The 22,200-nt window shown below is 42.3% G+C and overlaps 1 protein-coding gene across 1 annotated transcript in view; it reads right to left on the bottom strand.

Moving 5' to 3' along the window:
* The window catches only part of LOC124795543 (serine protease snake-like), a 141,802-nt gene that overhangs the window by 37,403 nt on the left and 82,199 nt on the right, over positions 1-22,200 (bottom strand). The window contains exon 3 of the mRNA XM_047259616.1: positions 3,122-3,213. Within this exon, the coding sequence (XP_047115572.1) occupies positions 3,122-3,213 (92 nt within the window). The remainder of the gene's footprint in view (positions 1-3,121; positions 3,214-22,200) is intronic.

Here is a 22,200-nt window from a genome sequence, read left to right as displayed (position 1 = left end):
TAGATTATGTTTGCGCTCACTATCCAGAGTTGCTTGCAGAGCCATCTCCCGCGACAGGCGGTAAGTTACGAGAAGTTTTCCGCGGTGCTCTTTCTTCATCGAGTGCGAGGTTTCAGTATTGATACTTCTTTTGACAGCTGACTATCGGTATGCATACCAGCACTCTGGTTCCAGTACATGTTTCCAGTCAATCGGATGGCATAGTCATGCAGCCCCAGTTCACCTAACACATGCATGTTTGTTATGAAGGACAGTGTCAAAAGCTATTTCGTAAACGACGAAACAAGCATAAACATCGACACAAATATCGCGACATCACTGAATCAGTACCTCGGATTTATGATATACCCACATATGCAGTACTTTAATAGCATGAGCGCATTAAACTGATTATTCTATAATGGGCTTTTTGTGAAGTGGTTATGATTCCACTTCGGTAGACACTGCTGAACAAACCAACCAGGCCGGCCTCGGTGGCCAAGCGGTTCTAGGCGCTTCAGTCCAGAACTGCGCGACTGCTACGGTCGCAGGTTCGAATCCTGGCTCGGGCATGGATGTGTGTGATGTCCTTGGGTTAGTGAGGTTTAAGTAGTTCTAAGTTCTAGGGGACTGATGACCTCAGATGTTAAGCCCCATATGGTCAGAGCCATTTGAACCATTTAAACCAACCAGAAAGGAACAGTTTTAGTACTTTATTGTCCATTTCGTCAGGACCTGGACTCTTCTCATTCTTTGACATTGTTGTGGCATAAATTCTGCTCTTGTAACTTCCATGTCATATCTCTCCCAGACCACCATACTCAACACTTCCGTTTTCCCTGAAGTGACTTTGAATGTATCCCTTCCACTCACCCATTTTCTGTAATACTAAGCAGAATGTCGCCATCTTTTTTTATGAAGTGCCCTCTACTTCTAATGTAGTAAATCCTAGCTCCTTGCCTTACTTTTTTGTACAAGTTGTATGAGTCATACTTTGCCTTCAGCTTTTCTACACTGAAGGGCCAAAGAAACTGGTACACCTGCATAATATCGTGTAGGGCCCCCTCGAGCACGCTAAAGTGCCGCAACACGACGTGGTATGGAATCGACTAATGTCTGAAGTTGTGTTGTAGGGAATTAACACCATGAATCCTGCAGGGCTGTCCATAAATCTGTAAGAGTACGAGGGGGTGGAGATCTCTTCTGAACAGCATTTTGCAAGGCATCCCAGATATGCTGATATGCTCAATAACGTTCGTGTCTGGGGAGCTTGGTGGCCACCTGGAGTGTTGAAACAAAGAAGAGTGTTCCTGGAGCCACTCTGTAGCAATTATGGACGCGTAAGTGGCGCATTGTCCTGCTGGAATTGCGCAAGACCGTCGGAATGCACAATGGACATGAACGGATGCACTGATCAGACAGGATACTTAAGTACGTGTCACCTGTCAGAGTCGTATCTAGGCGTATCAGGGGTCTCATATCACTCCAACTGCACACTCCCCACAACATTACAGAGCCTCCACCAGTTTGAACAGACTCCTGCTGACATATAGGGTCCATGGATTCATGATGTTGTCTCCAACCCGTGCACGTCCATCTGCTCGATACAACTGGAAACGAGACTCGTCCGACCAGGCAACATGTTTCCAGTCATCAACCGTCCAATGTCGGTGTTGACGGGTCCAGGCTGCGCATATAGCTTTGTGTCGTGTAGTCATCAAAGGGTACACGAGTGGGCCTTCGGCTCCGAAAACCCATATCGATGATGTTTCGTTGAATTTTTCGCACGCTGACACTTGTTGATGGCCCAGCACTGAAATATGGAGCAATTTGTGGAAGGGTTGCACTTCTGTCACGTTGAACAGTTTCTTCAGTTGGCGTTGGTCCCGTTTTTACAAGATCTTTTTCCGGCTGCGGCGATGTCGGAGAGTTGGTGTTTTACCGTATTCCTGATATTCACGGTACACTCGTGAAATGGCCGCACGGGAAAATCTCCACTCCATCGCTACCTCGGAGAAGCTATGTCCTATCGATCGTGCACAGACTGTAACACCACGTTCAAACTCACTTAAATCTTGTTAATCTGCCACTGTAGCAACAGTAACCGACCTAACAACTGCGCCAGGCACCTGTTGTCTTATATAGGCGTTGCCGACCGCAGAACCGTATTCGGCTAGTTTACGTATCTCTGTATTTGAATACGCATGCCTATACTAGTTTTTTTCGCTATTCAGTGTATTTCGCTGCATGACTTTGAAAGATGTGCGTTTACACTGCGCATTTCCTTCCATATTATTTTCTGCAATTCCCTGTACATTACAAGGATTTGCTTTTGCAAAATGGCTTCTCGAGTGTCCTTATCTGATTTAAAGTCGAACTGATCCTCATCTAATCTATTTGTTTCACTTCCATTCTTCGATAAAGTACTCCTGAAACTATATTGATTGTGCAGTAATTTTCCTATCCCCAGGCTCTTGCTTTCTTGGAAAGCGTATCAATTATAGTCGTTTCACAGAGTGATTCCCGTATCATAAATGTCATTCGCGAACTTATACGAGTTTTTCTCCGCTGTTTGACCACAGCAAGCCATTATTAAAAAAATAATGCCGGAAACAATGTTTTGTGCCACCTTATCAATGGCGTTCACTAGGAATTGCTCTCAACTTAATTAGGCTTGCTCGATGACAAATCACATATCAGTTTACAGTGCAACTCTCAGCCGATGTGTTAGATATGCACTATGTTCCTGGGACCGTCAGTCCAAAGAGAAATGAAGCTCTCCAACATGTTCTAAGAAGATTGAGCTATTGGTACTTTGGGTACTGTAGAACCAAACTTTCACTAACATACACAAACAACGCCTGAAAATCTGTGGCCAGTTTCTTTCTCATTTGCATATTATATATCCATCATCGGTTATGTTTTCAGTTTCCACCGAGATAGACCCACGCCGCCCTGAGTCACATCCTCCACATTAACGTTCTGTCACCAGCCCTCTAAAGATCGCTTTCATGGAATGCGCCTCCATATTATTCCACTGTGATTTAGACTTTGCATGAAATCCTACTGCACTCTGCCTTGTTTTCTTTAGTGCTAAAGCAGTAAAAAATACCTCACGCAAGTACTGTTTCTCCACACTTACCATATGAGGAAATTCCTTCTCGACAACTTCTTCACCATTTAAAATGAAGAGCTTCGGAACTTCATTGAAATTTGCTCGATAGTTTCGGCACGCTGAAAAGGAAACATAACTAGTGCATTAAAAGCAATAATAAAATTTTATATAGTCTATTATTGTATTTACTACTATATACAGACAAGACATTGTCTAACGTTGTTTCCAAAAATCTCGAAAAGCTCTTGACCGATTTACTTCAAATTTTTACACGTTACTCTAATAAAAATTTGGATGGATATAGGCTACATATTTTTAAATATATATGATGTATAAATATATATGTAATATGTAAAGGTAGCGTTCTGAGCAGTAGTCAAAACGTCCAGGGGCCCGGTTTCGAAGCCAGCCACTGCTTAAATTTTCAATGAAAATTACCAGCAATGGCAGCCGAAGACTTCCAGCATAAGAAGTTACCCGCTCTCTGTCAAAGGCCTTTCCAAAGAGAGCGGAAGAGCGGACAGAGATTCCGGGCACTCTTGCTCTTGGAGAGGGAAATTGCCCCTAAAACGTGGAGAAATCAGCAATGTTCAACGGCGTGAGGATACAGAAGGCTACTGAAACCACTGTATTAAAGACACATAATATGTATCCACAGGACAGGTGACCTGTAATTGGAAAAAGAAGAGTCATGATAGCCTCTCCACTGGTAAAAGATTCCGGATTAATAACCCGTTCGAATCTCCTGGAGGGTACTGCCAAGGAAGAGGTGACCATGAGAAAAGGATAGAATAACCGATGAAGTGATAACATTCTACGTGTGGGAGCACGGAATGTAAGAAGTCTGAAAGTTGTAGGGAAGCTAGGAATTCTAAAAAGGGAAACCCAAACACTCAGTCTAGATATAGTGGTGGTCAGTGAAGTGTAATGGAAAGAAGATAAGGATTTTTGGTGAGACGAATGAAGGGTAATATCAAAAGCAGCAGAAAATGGTGTAAAGGGAGTAGGATTCGTTATGAATAGGAAGATATGACAGAGAGTGTGCTATTGTGGACAGTTGAATGACATGGTGGTTCTCATCAGTTTCGACAGCGGACTAACGCCGACGACGATAACGCAGGCACACAACCGGACGTTCCAAGCAGAAGATGAAGATATAGAGGAAGTATGTGAGGATCTTGAACAGGTAATTCAGTATGAAAAGCGAGACGAAAATCTAGAAACCAAGGGGGACTGGAACGCGGTTGTAGGGGAAAGAATAGAAGAAAGGCTTATGGGAGATCATGGACCAGGCAGTCGGAATGAGACAGGAGAGAGACTAATTGAGTTCTGCAATAAATGTCAGATGGTAATAGCAAAAACCCTATTCAAGAATCATAAGAGGAGCAGGTATGCTTGGAAAAGACCCGGAGACAAGGGAAGATCCCAGCTGGGCCATGGCCAGACAGAGATTTCGAAATCTGATACTGGATTAAACTCAGAAGCCAAAGTACAAACAGCCAAGATCGATAACAGGTTTCGGTAAGCCTACGTACCCATCTTCGGATATTACGCTATAAAAATTCACATAATCGTAGAGCATAAAATACGAAAATGGGAACGTAGTTTTACCCAAACCGGTTATGGAATAAATGCTTTATTAGTGATCTTGGCTTTTTGAAGTTTTTATTCTGAGTTTAATACACTGCAGATCGCTCCCATCCCGGCACAACGTCAGGTATATATGGATAGTGGATTTAAGGCACACCCACGAGCTGATATACAGTAGATTCAGATCAGAATTTAGTAGTGATGAAGGGTAGACTGAAGTATAAGAGAATGAGTGTAAAAGGAGGTGGGATACTGAACTACTGAGAAATGATAAGACGGGTTTGAAGTTCGCTAAGGATGCGGATATGTGATAAGGAGTATCAGAGTAGGCAATTCAACTGAAGATCAGTGGACTTCTACAAAAAGGGCAATCACAGATGTTGGACAGACAAACACAGGTACAAGAAAGGTAACTGCGAAGAAACCTTGAGTAACAGAAAAAAATACTTCATTTGATCGACGAAAATACAAAGGAAGTAAGAAATACTCAGGAAAAGACAGAAATACACAAATATAAATCACCTAGGAATGAAATAAATAGGAAGTGCAGGGCAGCCGAAGCGAAAATTAGCTGCAGGAAAAATGTGAAGAAATCGAAAAAGAAATGATCGTCGGAAGGTCTGACTCAGCATGTAAAAAAGTCAAAAATAACCATCAGTGAAATTAGGAGAAAGTGTACCAGAGCCTGAGCTAGGGTTTATGGGGTTCGGGGGAGGGGGGCGGGAGGGGGGGATGAGATCGGTTCTGAGGTGAATTGCGAAGTTTTTTGGACAGATGACGACAAACGGCTCTAGGTTAACTTGCGACCAGTAAATATCTGTCACATGATTTGGATTTCTTCGAAGTGGATTTATACGACTGCCTATATGGTGGAGTAACACCTGAGTACGATTTATGCTCTTTGGGGAGAGAGAAGAGTGTTAGGGAGGGGTGGGGAGGCGTGGGATGACAGTTGCCCCCTCCCCCCCCCCCCCCCCCCAGCGTGTGGTTACTAAATGATGTTGCAGTAGCGATCTCTTAACTACGCAGTAACTGCACCTGTTCCAGCAACCTTACAGCGGTTGCGCAGTCTGCCGAAAAGCAATTTTTCATTGGTGCGAACTTCTGTGAGACATGTGAGAATGAATCCCCTTCTGTTACCCGCAGGGGGTTGTTAGTATCTCCGAGTGATGATAATTTCTTCTTTGATACCGAAATCACCAAGAAAGAACATGTCGACTGATAAGAGAAATATCCGATGTTCCAAATACAGTGCCTTTACAGATCTTTAAGTGAACAAACAGCTCTTTCATCCTCATTGTGAGTCTACATCTACACACCTTAAAATAGCTGTTGTTTGTGCAAAATAAACAAGTACAACACATCTTCTGTATTAACTGCCATTGATTTAGGAGAGGCGGAAGCTGGGTGATTTTATACTTTAAACAATTTTTCAATTAATTTACCTCAAAGTAACAACAGAATCTGTATATTTCTCGCCGGCCGGAGTGGCCGTGCGGTTAAAGGCGCTGCAGTCTGGAACCGCAAGACCGCTACGGTCGCAGGTTCGAATCCTGCCTCGGGCATGGATGTTTGTGATGTCCTTAGGTTAGTTAGGTTTAACTAGTTCAAAGTTCTAGGGGACTAATGACCTCAGCAGTTGAGTCCTATAGTGCTCACAGCCATTTGAACCATTTTGTATATTTCTCGGCTTCATTTTCTCGGATATTTCAGCAATAAATCTGCAAGATTTGCTCCTGTTGACCGAGCAGTGATTGTCGGTCCAATAACTAGTAAAGGCTGAATAGCTGAAGCACACTCATTCTGTGCTGACACATTAACTGGTATTTCGATGCATGAAGTTCCTATATCTGTAACCGACAGCTCGGTTCAGTATATCTGTTTACGACTGTAATTTACGAACACTATCCGATGAAAAGTATCCAAACACCTATTAGTGGACATTAAAATGGGCATTGTCCATCCTTCTCCCTTATGGCTGCTGCTTGAAATCTGCGTTTAGTGACGTCATAGATATGAAGGTCAACCTTTTTTTTTTTTCTTAAATGGGATGCTATAGTACGGTACTTATTTTCTGATAGCGGCTATCGAGACGAATCCAATGATGTGTAACAGTAAGGTCTTTGAAGGTCAACGAAGGTCACAAGGGTGGCATTGTTGCAATCTTCTTGTCATGGATTGACTGATATTCCTTATCATTTCGGGACTTATCGAAGCGCATGCTCTGACCATTCTCCCTAGTATATCGTGAAAATAGTAAATATTCGTCGAATACGGCGTATCCATCCAACGTGCCATTGACATGTAAACACCATTCGACGGTTTCGCAATACAACACTAATAGGAACGGTACGACTAGTATCGTCGAATCAAGAGAATGTGAATGATGTATTTCTTCGAAGAACAAGTCGATATGCTTCTCATTTACGAAGAATGCCAACGAAATTCAGTGAAAGCTAGAGACTTGTACGCTGAAAGATATACTCAACGTACTCAATCTACACGTCGTACATTTAAATATGTGTATGATAAATTGATAACAACTGGATCTTTAACGCATCAGAAACATATCCGACAAAGGAAAGTTACTAACCAGGAAACGGAAATTGGTACTCTTGCCACTGTGGTTCGAGATCCTTGTGTTAGTTCGCGTCAAATCGCAAGGGAATGTGGCAAGAGCCAGAGTAGCGTTTTTCGTGTTCTGCATCGCCATAAATATCATCCTTTCCATATCAGTCTCCACCAAGAATTAACTGGTAGGGATTGTATGCGCCGCATTGAATTCTGCCGATGGACTCAACTTCAGATTCAGAGGGATGATACATTTATTAATTTGATTTTATGTACTGACGAGGCTACATTCACGAACCACGGAAATGTTAATTTGCATAACATGCATTATTAGGCAGCTGAAAATCCATTTTGGCTGCGGCAAGTTGCACACCAAAAACAGTGGTCGGTGAATGTATGGCGTGGATTCTGGACTACAGAATTATAGGCTCCAATTTCACCGATAAAATCTTAGTGGTAGGAAGTACACCACATTCCTGCAAGAAATATTAAGCCTGTTAGTGGAAGAAATACCGTTAGGAACAAGGAACAGAATGTGGTATCAACACAATGGGTGTCCGGCACATTTGTCGCTGATAGCTAGAAATGAGTTGCAGAGACAATTCCCAAATCGCTGGATTGGACGCGGAGGAGATGTGTCGTGATCGGCACCACTGGATTTTTTCTTGTGGGAATTCGTAGAAGACATTGTTTATAAAGATGTTCCAATTATACTTGAAGATATGCGAGAGAGAATTGTCAAAGCAAGTGTTTCGATAAGTGCTGATGTGATAAGAAATATCACTCAATCCACGATAAGAAGATTGCAGCAGTGCATTGATACTGTAAGTAGGCTGTGTAGGTTTTTATGATGGTAACATCACGTACCGCTCTGTATGAAAATCACTGGCTGTGCTGTGTGCAGTCTGTGGCTGGTTGGCATTGTTGTAATATTCGCTATTGTAGTGTTGGGCAGTTGGATGTGAACAGCGCGTAGCGTTGCGCAGTTGGAGGTGAGCCGACAGCAGTGGTGGATGTGGGGAGAGAGATGGCGGAGTTGTGAGAGCGGATGATCTGGACGTGTGTCCATCAGAGACAGTAAATTTGTAAAACTGGATGTCATGAACTGATATATATATTATGACTTTTGAACACTATTGAGGTAAATACATTGTTCGTTCTCTATCAAAATCTTTCATTTGCTAACTATGCCTATCAGTAGTTAGTAACTTCAGTAGTTAGAATCTTTTATTTAGCTGGCAGAATCTTTTATTTAGCTCGCTGTATTGCAGATTTTTGTGAGGTAAGTGATTCGTGAAAAGTATTGGTTATTGTTAGTCAGGGCTATTCTTTTGTAGGGATTATTGAAAGTCAGATGGCGTTGTGCTAAAAATATTGTGTGTCCGTTTATTGATGATCGGAATAAGTAAAGAGAGAAACGTCTGAGCACGTTCAGTTTTGCTCAGTTGTTTGAAAAACAAATAACGTAAGGGGTTTATCAGCACAATCATTCATAATTTTTTCAAAGGGGAGGTTTCAATACCAATGGTCATCAATTGGAACACCTTCTATAAATGGACGTTCATTCCGCCTTTTTGACCTTCGTTGATCTCCAAAGACCTTACACATCATTCGATTCGTCTCGATAGCCGCTATCAGAAAATAGAAACCAAACTATAGCACCCCATTTAAAGAAAATAAAGTTGACCTTCATATCTCTGAAGCGACGCCACCTAGCAACAAAAACCCAACGTCATATTATGGCCGCCGTTTTCCCATGCAACATTTGTCCCACAAACGTTTCAGCTGCTATCATGCTTTCGGAGTTATTCTTGGTGGCAATAGTTGGTGACTCACCCTGTACATGATGGCAAGTGACGTTGTCCAGGCGTTCACCAAACCCAAAGCCTTCCCTAGATTGCCACAGGGTATACAGCCTGACCCATCACCCCAGACGATTCAGTTCCAGTCATCCACGGTGTTGCATCGTCCAGAGATCGCGGTGCCACACCAAACTGGGCAACGCGAATCGATACCACAGACACCAGTGAGGGCCCGCAGCAGTCCGCAACAACCAGTGGGAGGCACTCCAGATGACCACGCCTCCCTCAGCACAGCAGCGCCCTCACGCTGAGGTCAGGATGATGTTGAGCATGCAAGTGCTCTGCCCCAGGTTATGACCTCAGCTACAGCAGGCAACACCATCGTGTACGAAAGCGACAGTTGTTAAGGTTTCTAAGGAAATGGATTTTCGTAAATCTTGCATTTTGGACTGCACGAGAACAATCTGTGCATCAAGTGATGGTTACATAGTCGATGTCAGTTGTAAATTATCAAGCAGTCCTGTGGCAAAGAACTCTATCAAAGTTAAGTAAATCTTGTATTCAGTTATGTAATAAAGTGAACGAAAATTTCGTGTGTTCTAATTTGATAAGCACTCTCTCAGAGCAATCAAAGAAGCCACAGTTACGACTGGACGAAAGTAGTTTCGTCTGGTCACAAGACACTGCCCGTTTGCGGCATTGTTTGCACCACCTCAAGCGCCGCTTAACGTTGACTAACTTAGTAAGTTACTTGTTTCATTGATCAACATTACGGTAACCGTTATGATGTGGAACGTGTCACGTGCAAAAAAAATGCACACATCAATCAAGATTTTTTTTTCTTTTAATGAAATGAATGGCTTATGAAGAGCTGGGCTTATGAGCTGCTGCGCGATCATTGTACCCCATTCTTGTTAGCTCCCTAAGCACAGTCATTGTGCTAGCTGGACTGCTGGTAGCGCGTTGGGACTTACGAGAGATTCCTTCGGTTATTTTAGTGCTATCTTTTGCAACCACCCTCCACAACACGTGAGGGTTTTTGTCCATCAGTGCATGAAGCCTGCCTGGCATGGGGTTGTCCCTTCACGTTTTGACTTAACAATGACACCGCTAAAAGTCGACTTGGTCAGCTTTCGAAGGGTTGGAATGTCCCTGGCGTGTCTGTCAGCCCAACTTCCCCTGGCCGACCCACTCCGCTTGTCTCCTGACACCCAGTGGTCGAGTCCACATTACTTAGAGGTGTCCGGATATTTTTGATCAGACAGTGTATGTTTGTAATTTTTCCTGCTGCCCTAAATTGCTGTTACCAACTTCATCATAAATACACAATCTTAGCATCTGCTGCTTCCCTCGCGTACACTGTATGACCTGCAGAGATTTTTTTTTTATATTTATTTAATCGAATGTTTATGTTGTTCACAAGTTGCATCACCTTCTAAGCTTTTCAAGCTAATTAAGGCCATATAAGCATGGTCCTCTCCGAATATACTTCTGGCCAAAAAGCGATTCTGGTGGATGGAGTCCAAAGTTTTTGTTAGTAATACCTTTTGCGTTCTTGTGGACATATTTTGATAGCAACTTTCAACCCCTAACAAATATTTCTTTATATCTAACCGAGGAGTGAAATACCGATTTTTATAAATTTAGCTTGAAAATTATTTTAATGTAACGAAATATTTTCTTAAAGATTTTCATCCACTGTTGCACTCCCTTAGGTGCTGAGTTTCCAGGAACACTGACACATGTACTTTTTTTATTTCTAACCTATAAGTGAAATAACAGTTGTCATAGATGCAACCTCACAAACCCTTCAGTACTTCTTTAGGAATTACTTATTTTCAAAAAAACTTTCACCCAATATTTTATCTCCTTAGTGGTTGACTCCGAAACTTCGTCCGAACGGGCCTTGGCAGACCCAACGGTACCGATCGGCCGCCCTGTCATCCTCAGACCACAGGCGTCACTGGATGCGGATATGGAGGGGCATGTGGCCAGCACACCGCTCTCCCGGCCGTATGTCGGTTTCCGAGACCGGAGCCGCTACTTTTCAGTCAAGTAGCTCCTCAGTTTGCCTCACAAGGGCTGAGTGCACCCCCCTTACCAACAGCGCTCGGCAGGCCGGATGGTCACCCATCCAAGTGCTAGCCCAGCCCGACAGCGCTTACCTTCGGTGATGTGACGGGAACCGGTGTTACCACTGCGGCAAGGCCAAAAAATGCTGCAACACGTATTTTTTATTCTCTGAGAGCCCAAATACCAGTTTTCGTAGTTCTAGCTTCAAAATTCCCTTAATAGCTACGTACTTTCAGAGGGCCTTTCATCCCCTATTTCACTACCTTAGGAGTGGAATTTAGGATAATCCCTTATTAAATGATGCCTACAATCTAAGATCCACATACTCTCCAAATTGCAAGATTCTGTCCTTAGCGCACTGGACTGGGCGATGAGGAGTTTGTGAGTCGGTCGGTCACTCCGAACACTGCCTCTTGTGTATGGTGATCAAGCGAGAGACGTATGTTTATTTCACCTTCAAGCAAGAGAGGGAGCTGATGCTAGGGCCATGCCAGGCAGGAATGGGCAGGCACGCGCCCACTCTAAGAAGAGCAGGCGGTGCTTAGAGCATTCTACACAGGTTCACGAAGATGATTTCTCTCGAATCACTGTTTCATTACTTCATTCTGTAATGCGTGCTTTAAAGAGACAATGTTTTCTATAGGTGCCCCGTGAAAATTGAATCAACAACTTACATTTTTCATCCCTTCTGCATGTTACACAACACGGGCTAGTAAAATTATCAGAAAATAAATTCATTTTATAAATACCTACATACTCTAAAACATAGTAAATACAGAAACTGGTAAGAAAATCTCCACTGAAAAATTTGTTAGGTGACGTTTTTGTACAACAGACATTACAGTTCTTTCGAGTAAGAATGTATATTTCTCACATTGTTAATTTCCTGTAGTTTGCCGTGTTTTGTAGTCCTGTAGAACCAGAAATCTCCCTGACTCCAGCCCTTTTTGAGATATTTGACATATCGTATGGCCCTTTTATCTGGTGATGGCATGTTTCTTCATTTCGTGTAAGGTTCTTCATCTGTATATAAAAGGCTCGTCGGCGTTATCGTGTTGGGCGACGTTCTTTGAATACTTGCTAATTTGTTTCTGATGGGCAACTACCACACGTTGTTTGCATCACCCCAAACAGACTGATATTCCTCGGTACCAGTGAGCTTACAGGTGGCAAACAGTGGACAATCTGCCAGATCAGTGGAGTTTAGTATTGAGTTTGTTGGGGTTTTTCTGTTGACAACGTAGTACCAGTTTGCCCTTACGCTGATGGGTACAAATGGGTCATGCGTATTCTTCCAAATTTTGCACCAGTTAAGGTCTTTGTACTGCAGTTCTATGACATTCCTACTATTACTTTCCTTCACTTTGGTCATATGTGTTTCTGAAACTCTCATTTTAATCTGCTGTATTCTGTGAGGAAAGGCTTCACACGGTATAATTTATTCAGCAAATGGCGGTCATCCACTGGAGGATCCAAGATGGCCGGAGCTATTTCATTCAACGGAGACGCCATCATGTTCTTCCACTGTGTGTACGATTTACAGATGTAAAGTACTTGCACTATATTGTACACGTCTGTAACATTTAAACCACCATACCTGCAGATAATGTCAGTGATTCATATTTCACTTTCAATATATGTCCACGGCTGTTATGGGGGAAGGATGACATTCTCTCGGCCACAGCATACGGCAGTGCCACACAATTTATTTGGGCCGTTATGTAGATGTTCACCAAATCTATCCACTGTATTTCCTCAAGATTATATTGATATATACTGGCTCTGCTAAGGAAAAGCAGAAAGGTGGAAAGAGTATATAGAGCGTCTATACAAGGGCGATGTACTTGAGGACAATATTATGGAAATGGAAGAGGATGTAGATGAAGATGAAGTGGGAGATATGATACTGCGTGAAGAGATTGACAGAGCACTGAAAGACCTGAGGCGAAACAAGGCCCCGGGAGTAGACAACATTCCTTTAGAACTACTGACAGCCTTGGGAGACTCAGTCCTGACAAAACTCTACAATCTGGTGAGCAAAATGTATGAGACAGGCAAAATACCCTCAGACTACAAGAAGAATATAATTATTCCAATCCCGAAGAAAGCAGGCGTTCACAGATGTGAAAATTACTGAATTATCAGTTTAATATGTCACGACTGCAAAATATTAACGCTACTTCTTTACAGACGAATGGAAAACTGGTAGAAGCCGACCGTGGGGAAGATCAGTTTGGATTCCGTAGTAATGTTGGATCACGTGACGCAATACTGACCTTATGACTTGTTTGTTGTTGCTGTTGTTGTGGTCTTCAGTCCTGAGACTGGTTTGATGCAGCTCTTCATGCTAATCTATCCTGTGCAAGCTCCTTCATCTCCCAGTACCTACTGCAACCTACATCCTTCTGAATCTGCTTAGTGTATTCATCTCTTGGTCTCCCTCTACGATTTTTACCTTCCTCGCTGCCCTCCAATGCTAAATTTGTGATCCCTTGATGCCTCAGGACATGTCCTACCAACCGATCCCTTCTTCTAGTCAAGTTGTGCCACAAACTTCTCTTCTCCCCAATCCTATTCAATACCTCCTCATTAGTTACGTGATCTACCCAACTAATCTTCAACATTCTTCTGTAGCACCACATTTCGAAAGCTTCTATACTCTTCTTGTCTAAACTATTTATTGTCCATGTTTCACTTCCATACATGGCTACACTCCATACAAATACTTTCAGGAACGACTTCCTGACATTTTAATCTATACTCGATGTTAACAAATTTCTCTTCTTCAGAAACGCTTTCCTTGCCATTGCCAGCTTACATTTTATATCCTCTCTACTTCGACCATCATCATTTATTTTGCTCCCCAAATAGCAAAACTCATTTACTACTTTAAGCGTCTCATTTCCTAATTTAATTCCCTCAGCATCACCCGATTTAATTCGACTACATTCCATTATCCGCGTTTTGCTTTTGTTGATGTTCATCTTATACCCTCCTTTCAAGACGCTGTCCATTCCGTTCAACTGCTCTTCCAAGTCCTTTGCTGTCTCTGACAGAATTACAATGTCATCGGCGAACCTCAAAAATTTTATTTCTTCTCCCTGGATTTTAATACCTACTCCGAATTTTTCTTTTGTTTCCTTTACTGCTTGCTCAATATACAGATTGAATAACATCGGGGAGAAGCTACAACCCTCTCTCACACCCTTCCCAACCACTGCTTCCCTTTCATGCCCCTCGATCCTTATAACTGCCATCTGGTTTCTGTACAAATTATAAACAGCCTTTCGTTCCCTGTATTTTACCCCTGCCACCTTTAGAATTTGAAAGAGAGAATTCCAGTCAACATTGTCAAAAGCTTTCTCTAAGTCTACAAATGCTAGAAACGTAGGTTTGCCTTTCCTTAATCTTTCATCTAAGATAAGTCGTAAGGTCAGTATTGCCTCACGTGTTCCAACATTTCTACGGAATCCAAACTGATCTTCCCCGAGGTCGGCTTCTACCAGTTTTTCCATTCGTCTGTAAAGAATTCGCGTTAGTATTTTGCAGCTATGACTTATTAAACTGATAGTTCGGTAATTTTCACATCTGTCAACACCTGCTTTCTTTGGGACTGAAGTTTTGTCAGGACTGGCTCTCCCAAGGCCATCAGTAGTTGTAATGGAATGTTGTCTACTCCCGGGGCCTTGTTTCGACTCAGGTCTTTCAGTGCTCTATCAAACTCTTCACACAGTATCGTATTTCCCATTTCATCTTCATCTACATCCTCTTCCATTTCCATAATATTGTCCTCAAGTACATAACCCTTGTATAGACCCTCTATATACTCCTTCCACCTTTCTGATTTCCCCTCTTTGCTTAGAACTGGGTTTCCATCTGAGCTCTTGATATTCATACAAGTGGCTCTCTTTTCTCCAAAGGTCCCTTTAATTTTCCTGTAGGCAGTTTCTATCTTACCCCTAGTGAGATAAGCCTCTACATCTTTAAATTTGTCCTCTAGCCATGCCTGCTTAGCCATTTTGCACTTCCAGTCAATCGCATTTTTGAGACTTTTGTATTCCTTTTTGCCTGCTTCATTTACTGCAGTTTTATATTTTCTACCTTCATCAATTAAATTCAATATTTATTCAGTTACCCAAGGGTTTCTACTAGCCCTCGTCTTTTTACCTACTTGATCCTCTGCTGCCTTCACTGCTTCATCCCTCAGAGCTACCCACTCTTATTCTACTGTGTTTCTTTCCCCCATTCCTGTCAATTGTTCCCTTATGCTGTCCCTGAAACTCTGTACAACCTCTGGTTTAGTCAGTTTATCCAGGTCCCACCTCCTTAAATTCCCACCTTTTTGCAATTTCTTCATTTTTATTCTACAGTTCATAACCAATAGATTGTGGTCAGAGTCCACATCTGCCCCTGGAAATGTCCTACAATTTAAAACCTGGTTCTAAATCTCTGTCTTACCATTATATAATCTAACTGATACCTTTTAGTATCTCCTGGATTCTTCCATGTATACAACCTTCTTTTATGATTCTTGAACCAAGTGTTAGCTATGATTAAGTTATGCTCTGTGCAAAATTCTAACAGACGGCTTCCTCTTTCATTTCTTAGCCCCAATCCATATTCACCTACTATGTTTCCATCTCTCCCTTTTCCTACTGTCGAATTCCCGTCACCCATGACTATTAAATTTTCGTCTCCCTTCACTACCTGAATAATTTCTTTTATCTCATCATACATTTCTTCAATTTCTTCTTCATCTGCAGAGCAAGTTGGCGTATAAACTAGTACTACTGTAGTAGGCGTGGGCTTTGTGTCTATCTTGGCCACAATAATGCGTTCACTATGCTGTTTGTAGTAGCTTACCCGCACTCCTATTTTTTTATTTATTATTAAACCTACTCCTGCATTACCCTTATTTGATTTTGTATTTATAACCCTGTATTCCCCTGACCAGAAGTCTTGTTCCTCCTGCCACCGAACTTCACTAATTCCCACTATATCTAACTTAAACCTATCCATTTCCCTTTTTAAATTTTCTAACCTACCTGCCCGATTAAGGGATCTGACATTCCACGCTCCGATCCGTAGAATGACAGTTTTCTTTCTCCTGATAACGACGTCCTCTTGAGTAGTTTCCGTCCGGAGATCCGAATGGAGGACTATTTTACCTCCGGAATATTTTACGCAAGAGGACGCCATCATCATTTAACCATACAGTAAAGCTGCATGCCATCGGGAAAAATTCCGGCTGTAGTTTTCCCTTGCTTTCAGCCGTTCGCAGTACCACAACAGCAAGGCCGTTTTGGTTACTGTTACAAGGCCAGATCAGTCAATCATCCAGACTGTTGCCCCTGCAACTACTGAAAAGGCTGCTGCCCCTCTTCAGGAACCACACGTTTGTCTGGCCTTTCAACAGATACCCCTCCGTTGTGGTTGCACCCACGGTACGGCCATCTGTATCGCTGAGGCACGCAAGCCTCCCCACCAACGGCAAGGTCCATGGTTCATGGGGGGCGGGGGGGGGGGGGGGGGGGGCCTTACGACGTATCTTAGAAGAAAGATTAAGAAAAGGCAAACCTACGTTTCTAGCATTTGTAGACTTAGAGAAAGCTTTTGACAATGTTGACTGGAATACTCTCTTTCAAATTCTGAAAGGTGGCAGGAGTAAAATACCGGGAGCGAAAGGCTATTTACAATTTGTACAGAAACCAGATGGTAGCTATAAGAGTCGAGGGACATGAAAGGGAAGCAGTGGTTGGGAAGGGAGTGAGACAGGGTTGTAGCCTCTCCCCGATGTTACTCAATCTGTATATTGAGCAAGCAGTAAAGGAAACAAAAGAAAAATTCGGAGTAGGTATTAAAATCCATGGAGAAGAAATAAAAACCTTAAGGTTCGCCGATGACATTATAATTCTGTCAGAGACAGCAAAGGACTTGGAAGAGCAGCTGAACGGAATGGACAGTGTCTTAAAAGGAGGATATAAGATGAACATCAACAAAAGCAAAACGAGGATAATGGAATGTAGTCGAATTAAGTCGGGTGATGCTGGGGGAATTAGATTAGGAAATGAGACGCTTAAAGCAGTAAAGGAGTTTTGCTATTTGGGGAGCAAAGTAACTGATGATGGTCGAAGTAGAGAGGATATAAAATGTGGACTGGCAATGGCAAGGAAAGCGTTTCTGAAGAAGAAACATCGGGTATAGATTTAAGTGTCAGGAAGTCGTTTTTGAAAGTATATGTATGGAATGTAGCCATGTATGGAAGTGAAACATGGACAATAACTAGTTCGGACAAGAAGAGAATAGAAGCTTTCGAAATGTGGTGCTACAGAAGAATGCTGAAGATTAGATGGGTAGATCACATAACTAATGAGGAAGTACTGAATCGAATTGAGGAGAAGACGAGTTTGTGGCACAACTTGACAAGAAGAAGGGATCGGTTGGTAGGACATGTTCTGAGGCATCAAGGGATCACAAATTTAGTATTGGAGGGCAGCGTGGAGGGTAAAAATCGTAGAGGGAGACCAAGAGATGAATACACTAAGCAGATTCAGAAGGATGTAGGCTGCAGTAGGTACTGTCAGATGAAGAAGCTTGCACAGGATAGAGTAGCGTGGAGAGCTGCATCAAACCAGTCTCAGGACTGAAGACCACATCAACAACAACTGGCTCGTATTTTGACGGATATTTCTCTGTGATTTATAATGTTATGTGCCGTATGTTACATGTGAATTCTATCCTAATTTGTTTAATCCAAATGATCTCATTAATTTGTCCTTGACAGTGGCAGCTTGTGGAAAATTTTACCAATGTGTTACAATGTGGGGGCCTATAACTTTCTGACTTACAAGGGTAGTAATCATAACTAAATTTAATACATTACTTTTATGTATATAAACTGAACTGTTTAAATGTATTACACTTTTGTATTTAATAGCTTAATATTCGGAGGAATAAAACAAAATTTTAAAAAGTTGATAGCTGTGGAAATCTAACTCAAGCTGACAAACTACCAATCATTACATCTGACTACTCGGTCAATAACTGTTACAACCACTGGCCCTCTAAGACGCCTCGAGCTCTGCGCTTGCACTGTACATTTTATGCAGTTTCAAAGAAAAAAACTGAACTGGTTCTGTGACCAATGTATCACCCATAGTGCCGGAAGGGATGACGTCGCATCGGAGCACGTGCAGTCGAAAACAGACAGCCGCGTCCCTTCTCTGAGCTGATCGTTACACGGTCAACGATCATTTCAGCACTCGACACTGGTTTCTAGTTATCGTGGAGAGAGTGCTACAAAACTTGCTTTCATCCTTTTTATCTTCATACCAGCATACATTCGAAGACAAATACGTATTTTAGTACGATTTCCAGCTCGCATTCAAAGCAAAGCATCATAAATGATAGACGACGCGCTAAACGGAAAGGGTGCTGACTAAATTCCAAAATCCGATCTTCACCGAGGTTGTAGATCATATATTATTACCAGCAACTTTCAAATCGCGCATTGATCACCATTCAAAGCTAAGGTAAATTAGAGCTCGTACTGAGGCGTTCAAGCAGTCGTTTTTCCCTCGCGCGATCCGCAAGTGGAACTGATGGGAGGGGGGATATGGCTTTGGCGCGAATAGTGCTCTCTGCTACACACGGCTTGGTGGCTAGTGGAGTATATATGTACATATAGATGTAGAATTCTTGCAATGCACTGATCATCCACGTTCGACAGGTGCACAGGGCGATCTATAGCTGCGAGTTTTGACTTAAAGGAACCGTGGGATGAGTGCTCCGGAACTGAATTCGGCGTTAGAAGAGGCTACGGGCCGTCATGTATCTTATCAGACTGTTAGGAGAGGATTGAATGACGCGAATGTCGAGCACCGCGTAGTACACAACAACACTATGGACTTCGTTATCAGATGGGAAAGATATCGTACAGAATGGATTCCCTAGGACTGGCGTCGGTTGTGATTTAGGCACGAAACTCTGATCAATTTGCACTAAGATATCCGCAGAAAATTTGTTTGGAGATCATCTCAGTGCTCTGTAGTACAGTAACGGCATTCTACAACCAATAGTGGGATCATATCACCGACAGTTTGGTGACAATTTCATCTTGATAGATAACAGTATGCGTGCTCATCGTGCAGTTCTCTTGAACATGATCCTTGAGCGTGATAGGATCAGAAGAATGGAGTGGCCGGCCTGTTCACCGAATCTGAGTCCAATTGAACTTGTTTGGAATCGATTGAGACGAGCTGTTTATGGACGACGTCGAAAATGACCACACGTTCAGTGCAACGTACACAGAATACCTATTGAAGGGTGGGACAATTTCGACAACGGGTGGGTTGGTGATCTCATCGAAGGCATGCCACGATGGATTTAAAAAAAAACTTGGGAAACAGAAGATTTGTTTTGCTACACATGTTTATCTTTTTGGCGTGTTGATCTGAACACATCGCAAACGAATATTTGCTAGTTTCTTTTTCTGTGCCATGAATTTCGAAATAAAGAGATGATGCAAAACTTTTATTCTCCTTTGTACAAGGTATACCCAAAAAGAATAAGGGGGCTGTGTAAGGCATAGGGATTTTTTTTTCAGTGTTTCCACACTTGACTTGTAGAGGAGTTCGTAATAATCATCGAGCGCCTGAGTCATTTACGAAATGTCGTCACAGCAGCATAACACGTCATTCGTTGCACCCTCCGTTTGCTCCACCTACAGAACGTGTGGGACTTGTTCAGTCATGAGGGACGCAGCAAGTTGAAGAGAAAGTTAGCGATGTTCATCGTGTGACTCTTGGCTTCCTTAAGGAAAGTTTTCCACAAATTTCACGAAGTCTCGTGGGTGAAATAGAGTCAGAAAAACTTGGGTTTAAGAAGTTGTGTGCTCAATGGGTGCAAAAAATGTCGACTCCGACAAATTAGGAACGAAACGTGGGTGGATCACTATATTTCTGATTCGAAAAGACGGTCGCTGCAGTGGTACCATACTCATTCTGTATCATCCAAAAATTTGAAGTTTAATCTTCAGAGAGGAAAATCGTGGCGTCCGTGTTATGGTATCCGAAGGGCTATTGTTGACAGATTTCATGTTCAGAGGTGGCACCATCAATGCTACTGCTGTATATTATGAGATCCTACAGAAGTTGAAAAGTAAAGTCAAAGACAAAAGGAGGAAAATGCCGACTCGTGATGTGTCGCTCCACGATGATAATAATGGACCCCATACTGCACACCTCACTCGCGACCTGATCCTACCGTTTCGATGGGGCATTGTGACTTATCGACCCTACTCCCCTAACCTGGCACACTCGGATCAGCATCTTCTCACTAAAATGAAAAATTTCTTGAGTGGACAGCGCTTTTAGAACGATGAAGAGGTCGTGGGTACTGTGACAGAGTGGCTTCGGGACTTGGAGCAGGTGGTATGCTCTGAGTGTAAATATAAGCTGGTGCCCACGCTTCAAAAGTGCATTGATCTGAACGGCTGTTATGTGGAGAAATAATAACATATTTTGTCACATACCAGTAAGGTTCATTAAAATATATCCATCTTTCGACTTTTAATAATTGTTGTATTCTTACTTTCTGGATGCTCTCGTATTTTAGACGAACTGCCCTTGATTAGAGTTGTAAAACTATCATAGGCTACCGCAGACAGTCGTAAGCAAGCGTACACTACTTAAGTTTCCCTAGTAGCTTTGGTCGGTTAAAGTCGTACCCGCGTTACCTGTACGTTAGTAGAGTTGCATACCTATCGGGCGTTACCTCATAACGATCTTTTTGCTTGCGTGTGCAATCAGTGCATCACTAGATTACACTAAAAACTGGAAGCGGTGAACCGTCTAGAGACTGAGTGATGATATATAAAGGGGACGGTAAGCTAAGGAACAGTTTTATTCTACATGGTTATCCTCCAGTGTGTTACTTCAAAAAATCAGTCTTTATAGCAAAACTGAAACTGTTGATGTTCAATTCAGGTTTTATTCGAAAACAGTTGATTTGTAACGTCAACTACAGGGATGTTATAGTAGAAATAAAGAAAACAATACAGATTTATCATGTAGTGCTAGAGAAGCAGTTTCTTCAATAGATAGGTAAAATAAAAAATGCAAAACAAAACTTTATCAAAGATCGCTTCAGTACTTTGTCGACTGTACATAAAACTGGTTTCTCTTATTCATAACTGTCGCATTTGTCTACAATAGCAGGAAAGTCCTGCCTTTGATCGTGATGAAGAACGTTCTATTTATTACAAAGTAATAACAATAATTATGTATTCTTTTATTTTTGTGCACTTAAACTGTAGCTGCATCAAAGTACTTGCTTTGGTTACATAAAACTGCAGAAGTTACGCGATCAACTATTTTTTATTTTTTATCAAATGCAATTTACACTCTGTAAGGATACAAAATGCACAATGGACTAACACTGAATGATGTGTTGTTCTAATTATGTGCAAAACAGACAACCAAACAAACATAAGAACAAAGGGAAGTCGTCGGCTCGCAGCTTCTCTCATACACATTCATTTATGTTTCTTTCCCTACCAACACTACCGGTAATCCTAATATTTACATCATCATTCACACTGAGGTGACGAAAGTCGTGGTATGTCTCCTAATACCGTGTCGGACATTCTTTTCCTCCGAGTTGTGCAACATTTCGACGCGGCACGGACTGAACAAGTCGTTGGAACTCCTCGGCAGAAACACTGAGCCATTCTGCTTCCATAGCCGTCCATAATTACGCAAGTGTTTTTGGTATAGGATGTTGCTCATTAACTGACCTCCCGACTACGTCGCATAAATGTTCCATGGAATTCACGACAAACGACCTGGGAGGTCAAATCCTTCGATCGAATTGTACAGAATGTTCTTCAAACCAATCGCGAACTACAGCGGCGCAGGAGCATGGCACACTGCCACCCATAAAACTTCCATGGTTGTTTGTCAACATGAAGTCTACGAATGGCTGCAAATGGTCTCCAAGTAGCTGAACATAACCATTCCCAAACAAATATCGGTTCAGTTGGACCAGAGAACCCAGTGCATTCCATGTAAA

Source organism: Schistocerca piceifrons, chromosome 4, assembly GCF_021461385.2.
Source record: "Schistocerca piceifrons isolate TAMUIC-IGC-003096 chromosome 4, iqSchPice1.1, whole genome shotgun sequence".
Taxonomy (NCBI): domain Eukaryota; kingdom Metazoa; phylum Arthropoda; class Insecta; order Orthoptera; family Acrididae; genus Schistocerca; species Schistocerca piceifrons.
Note: the sequence above shows the minus strand (reverse complement) of the source record. Positions and strands in the feature narration are given on the sequence as shown.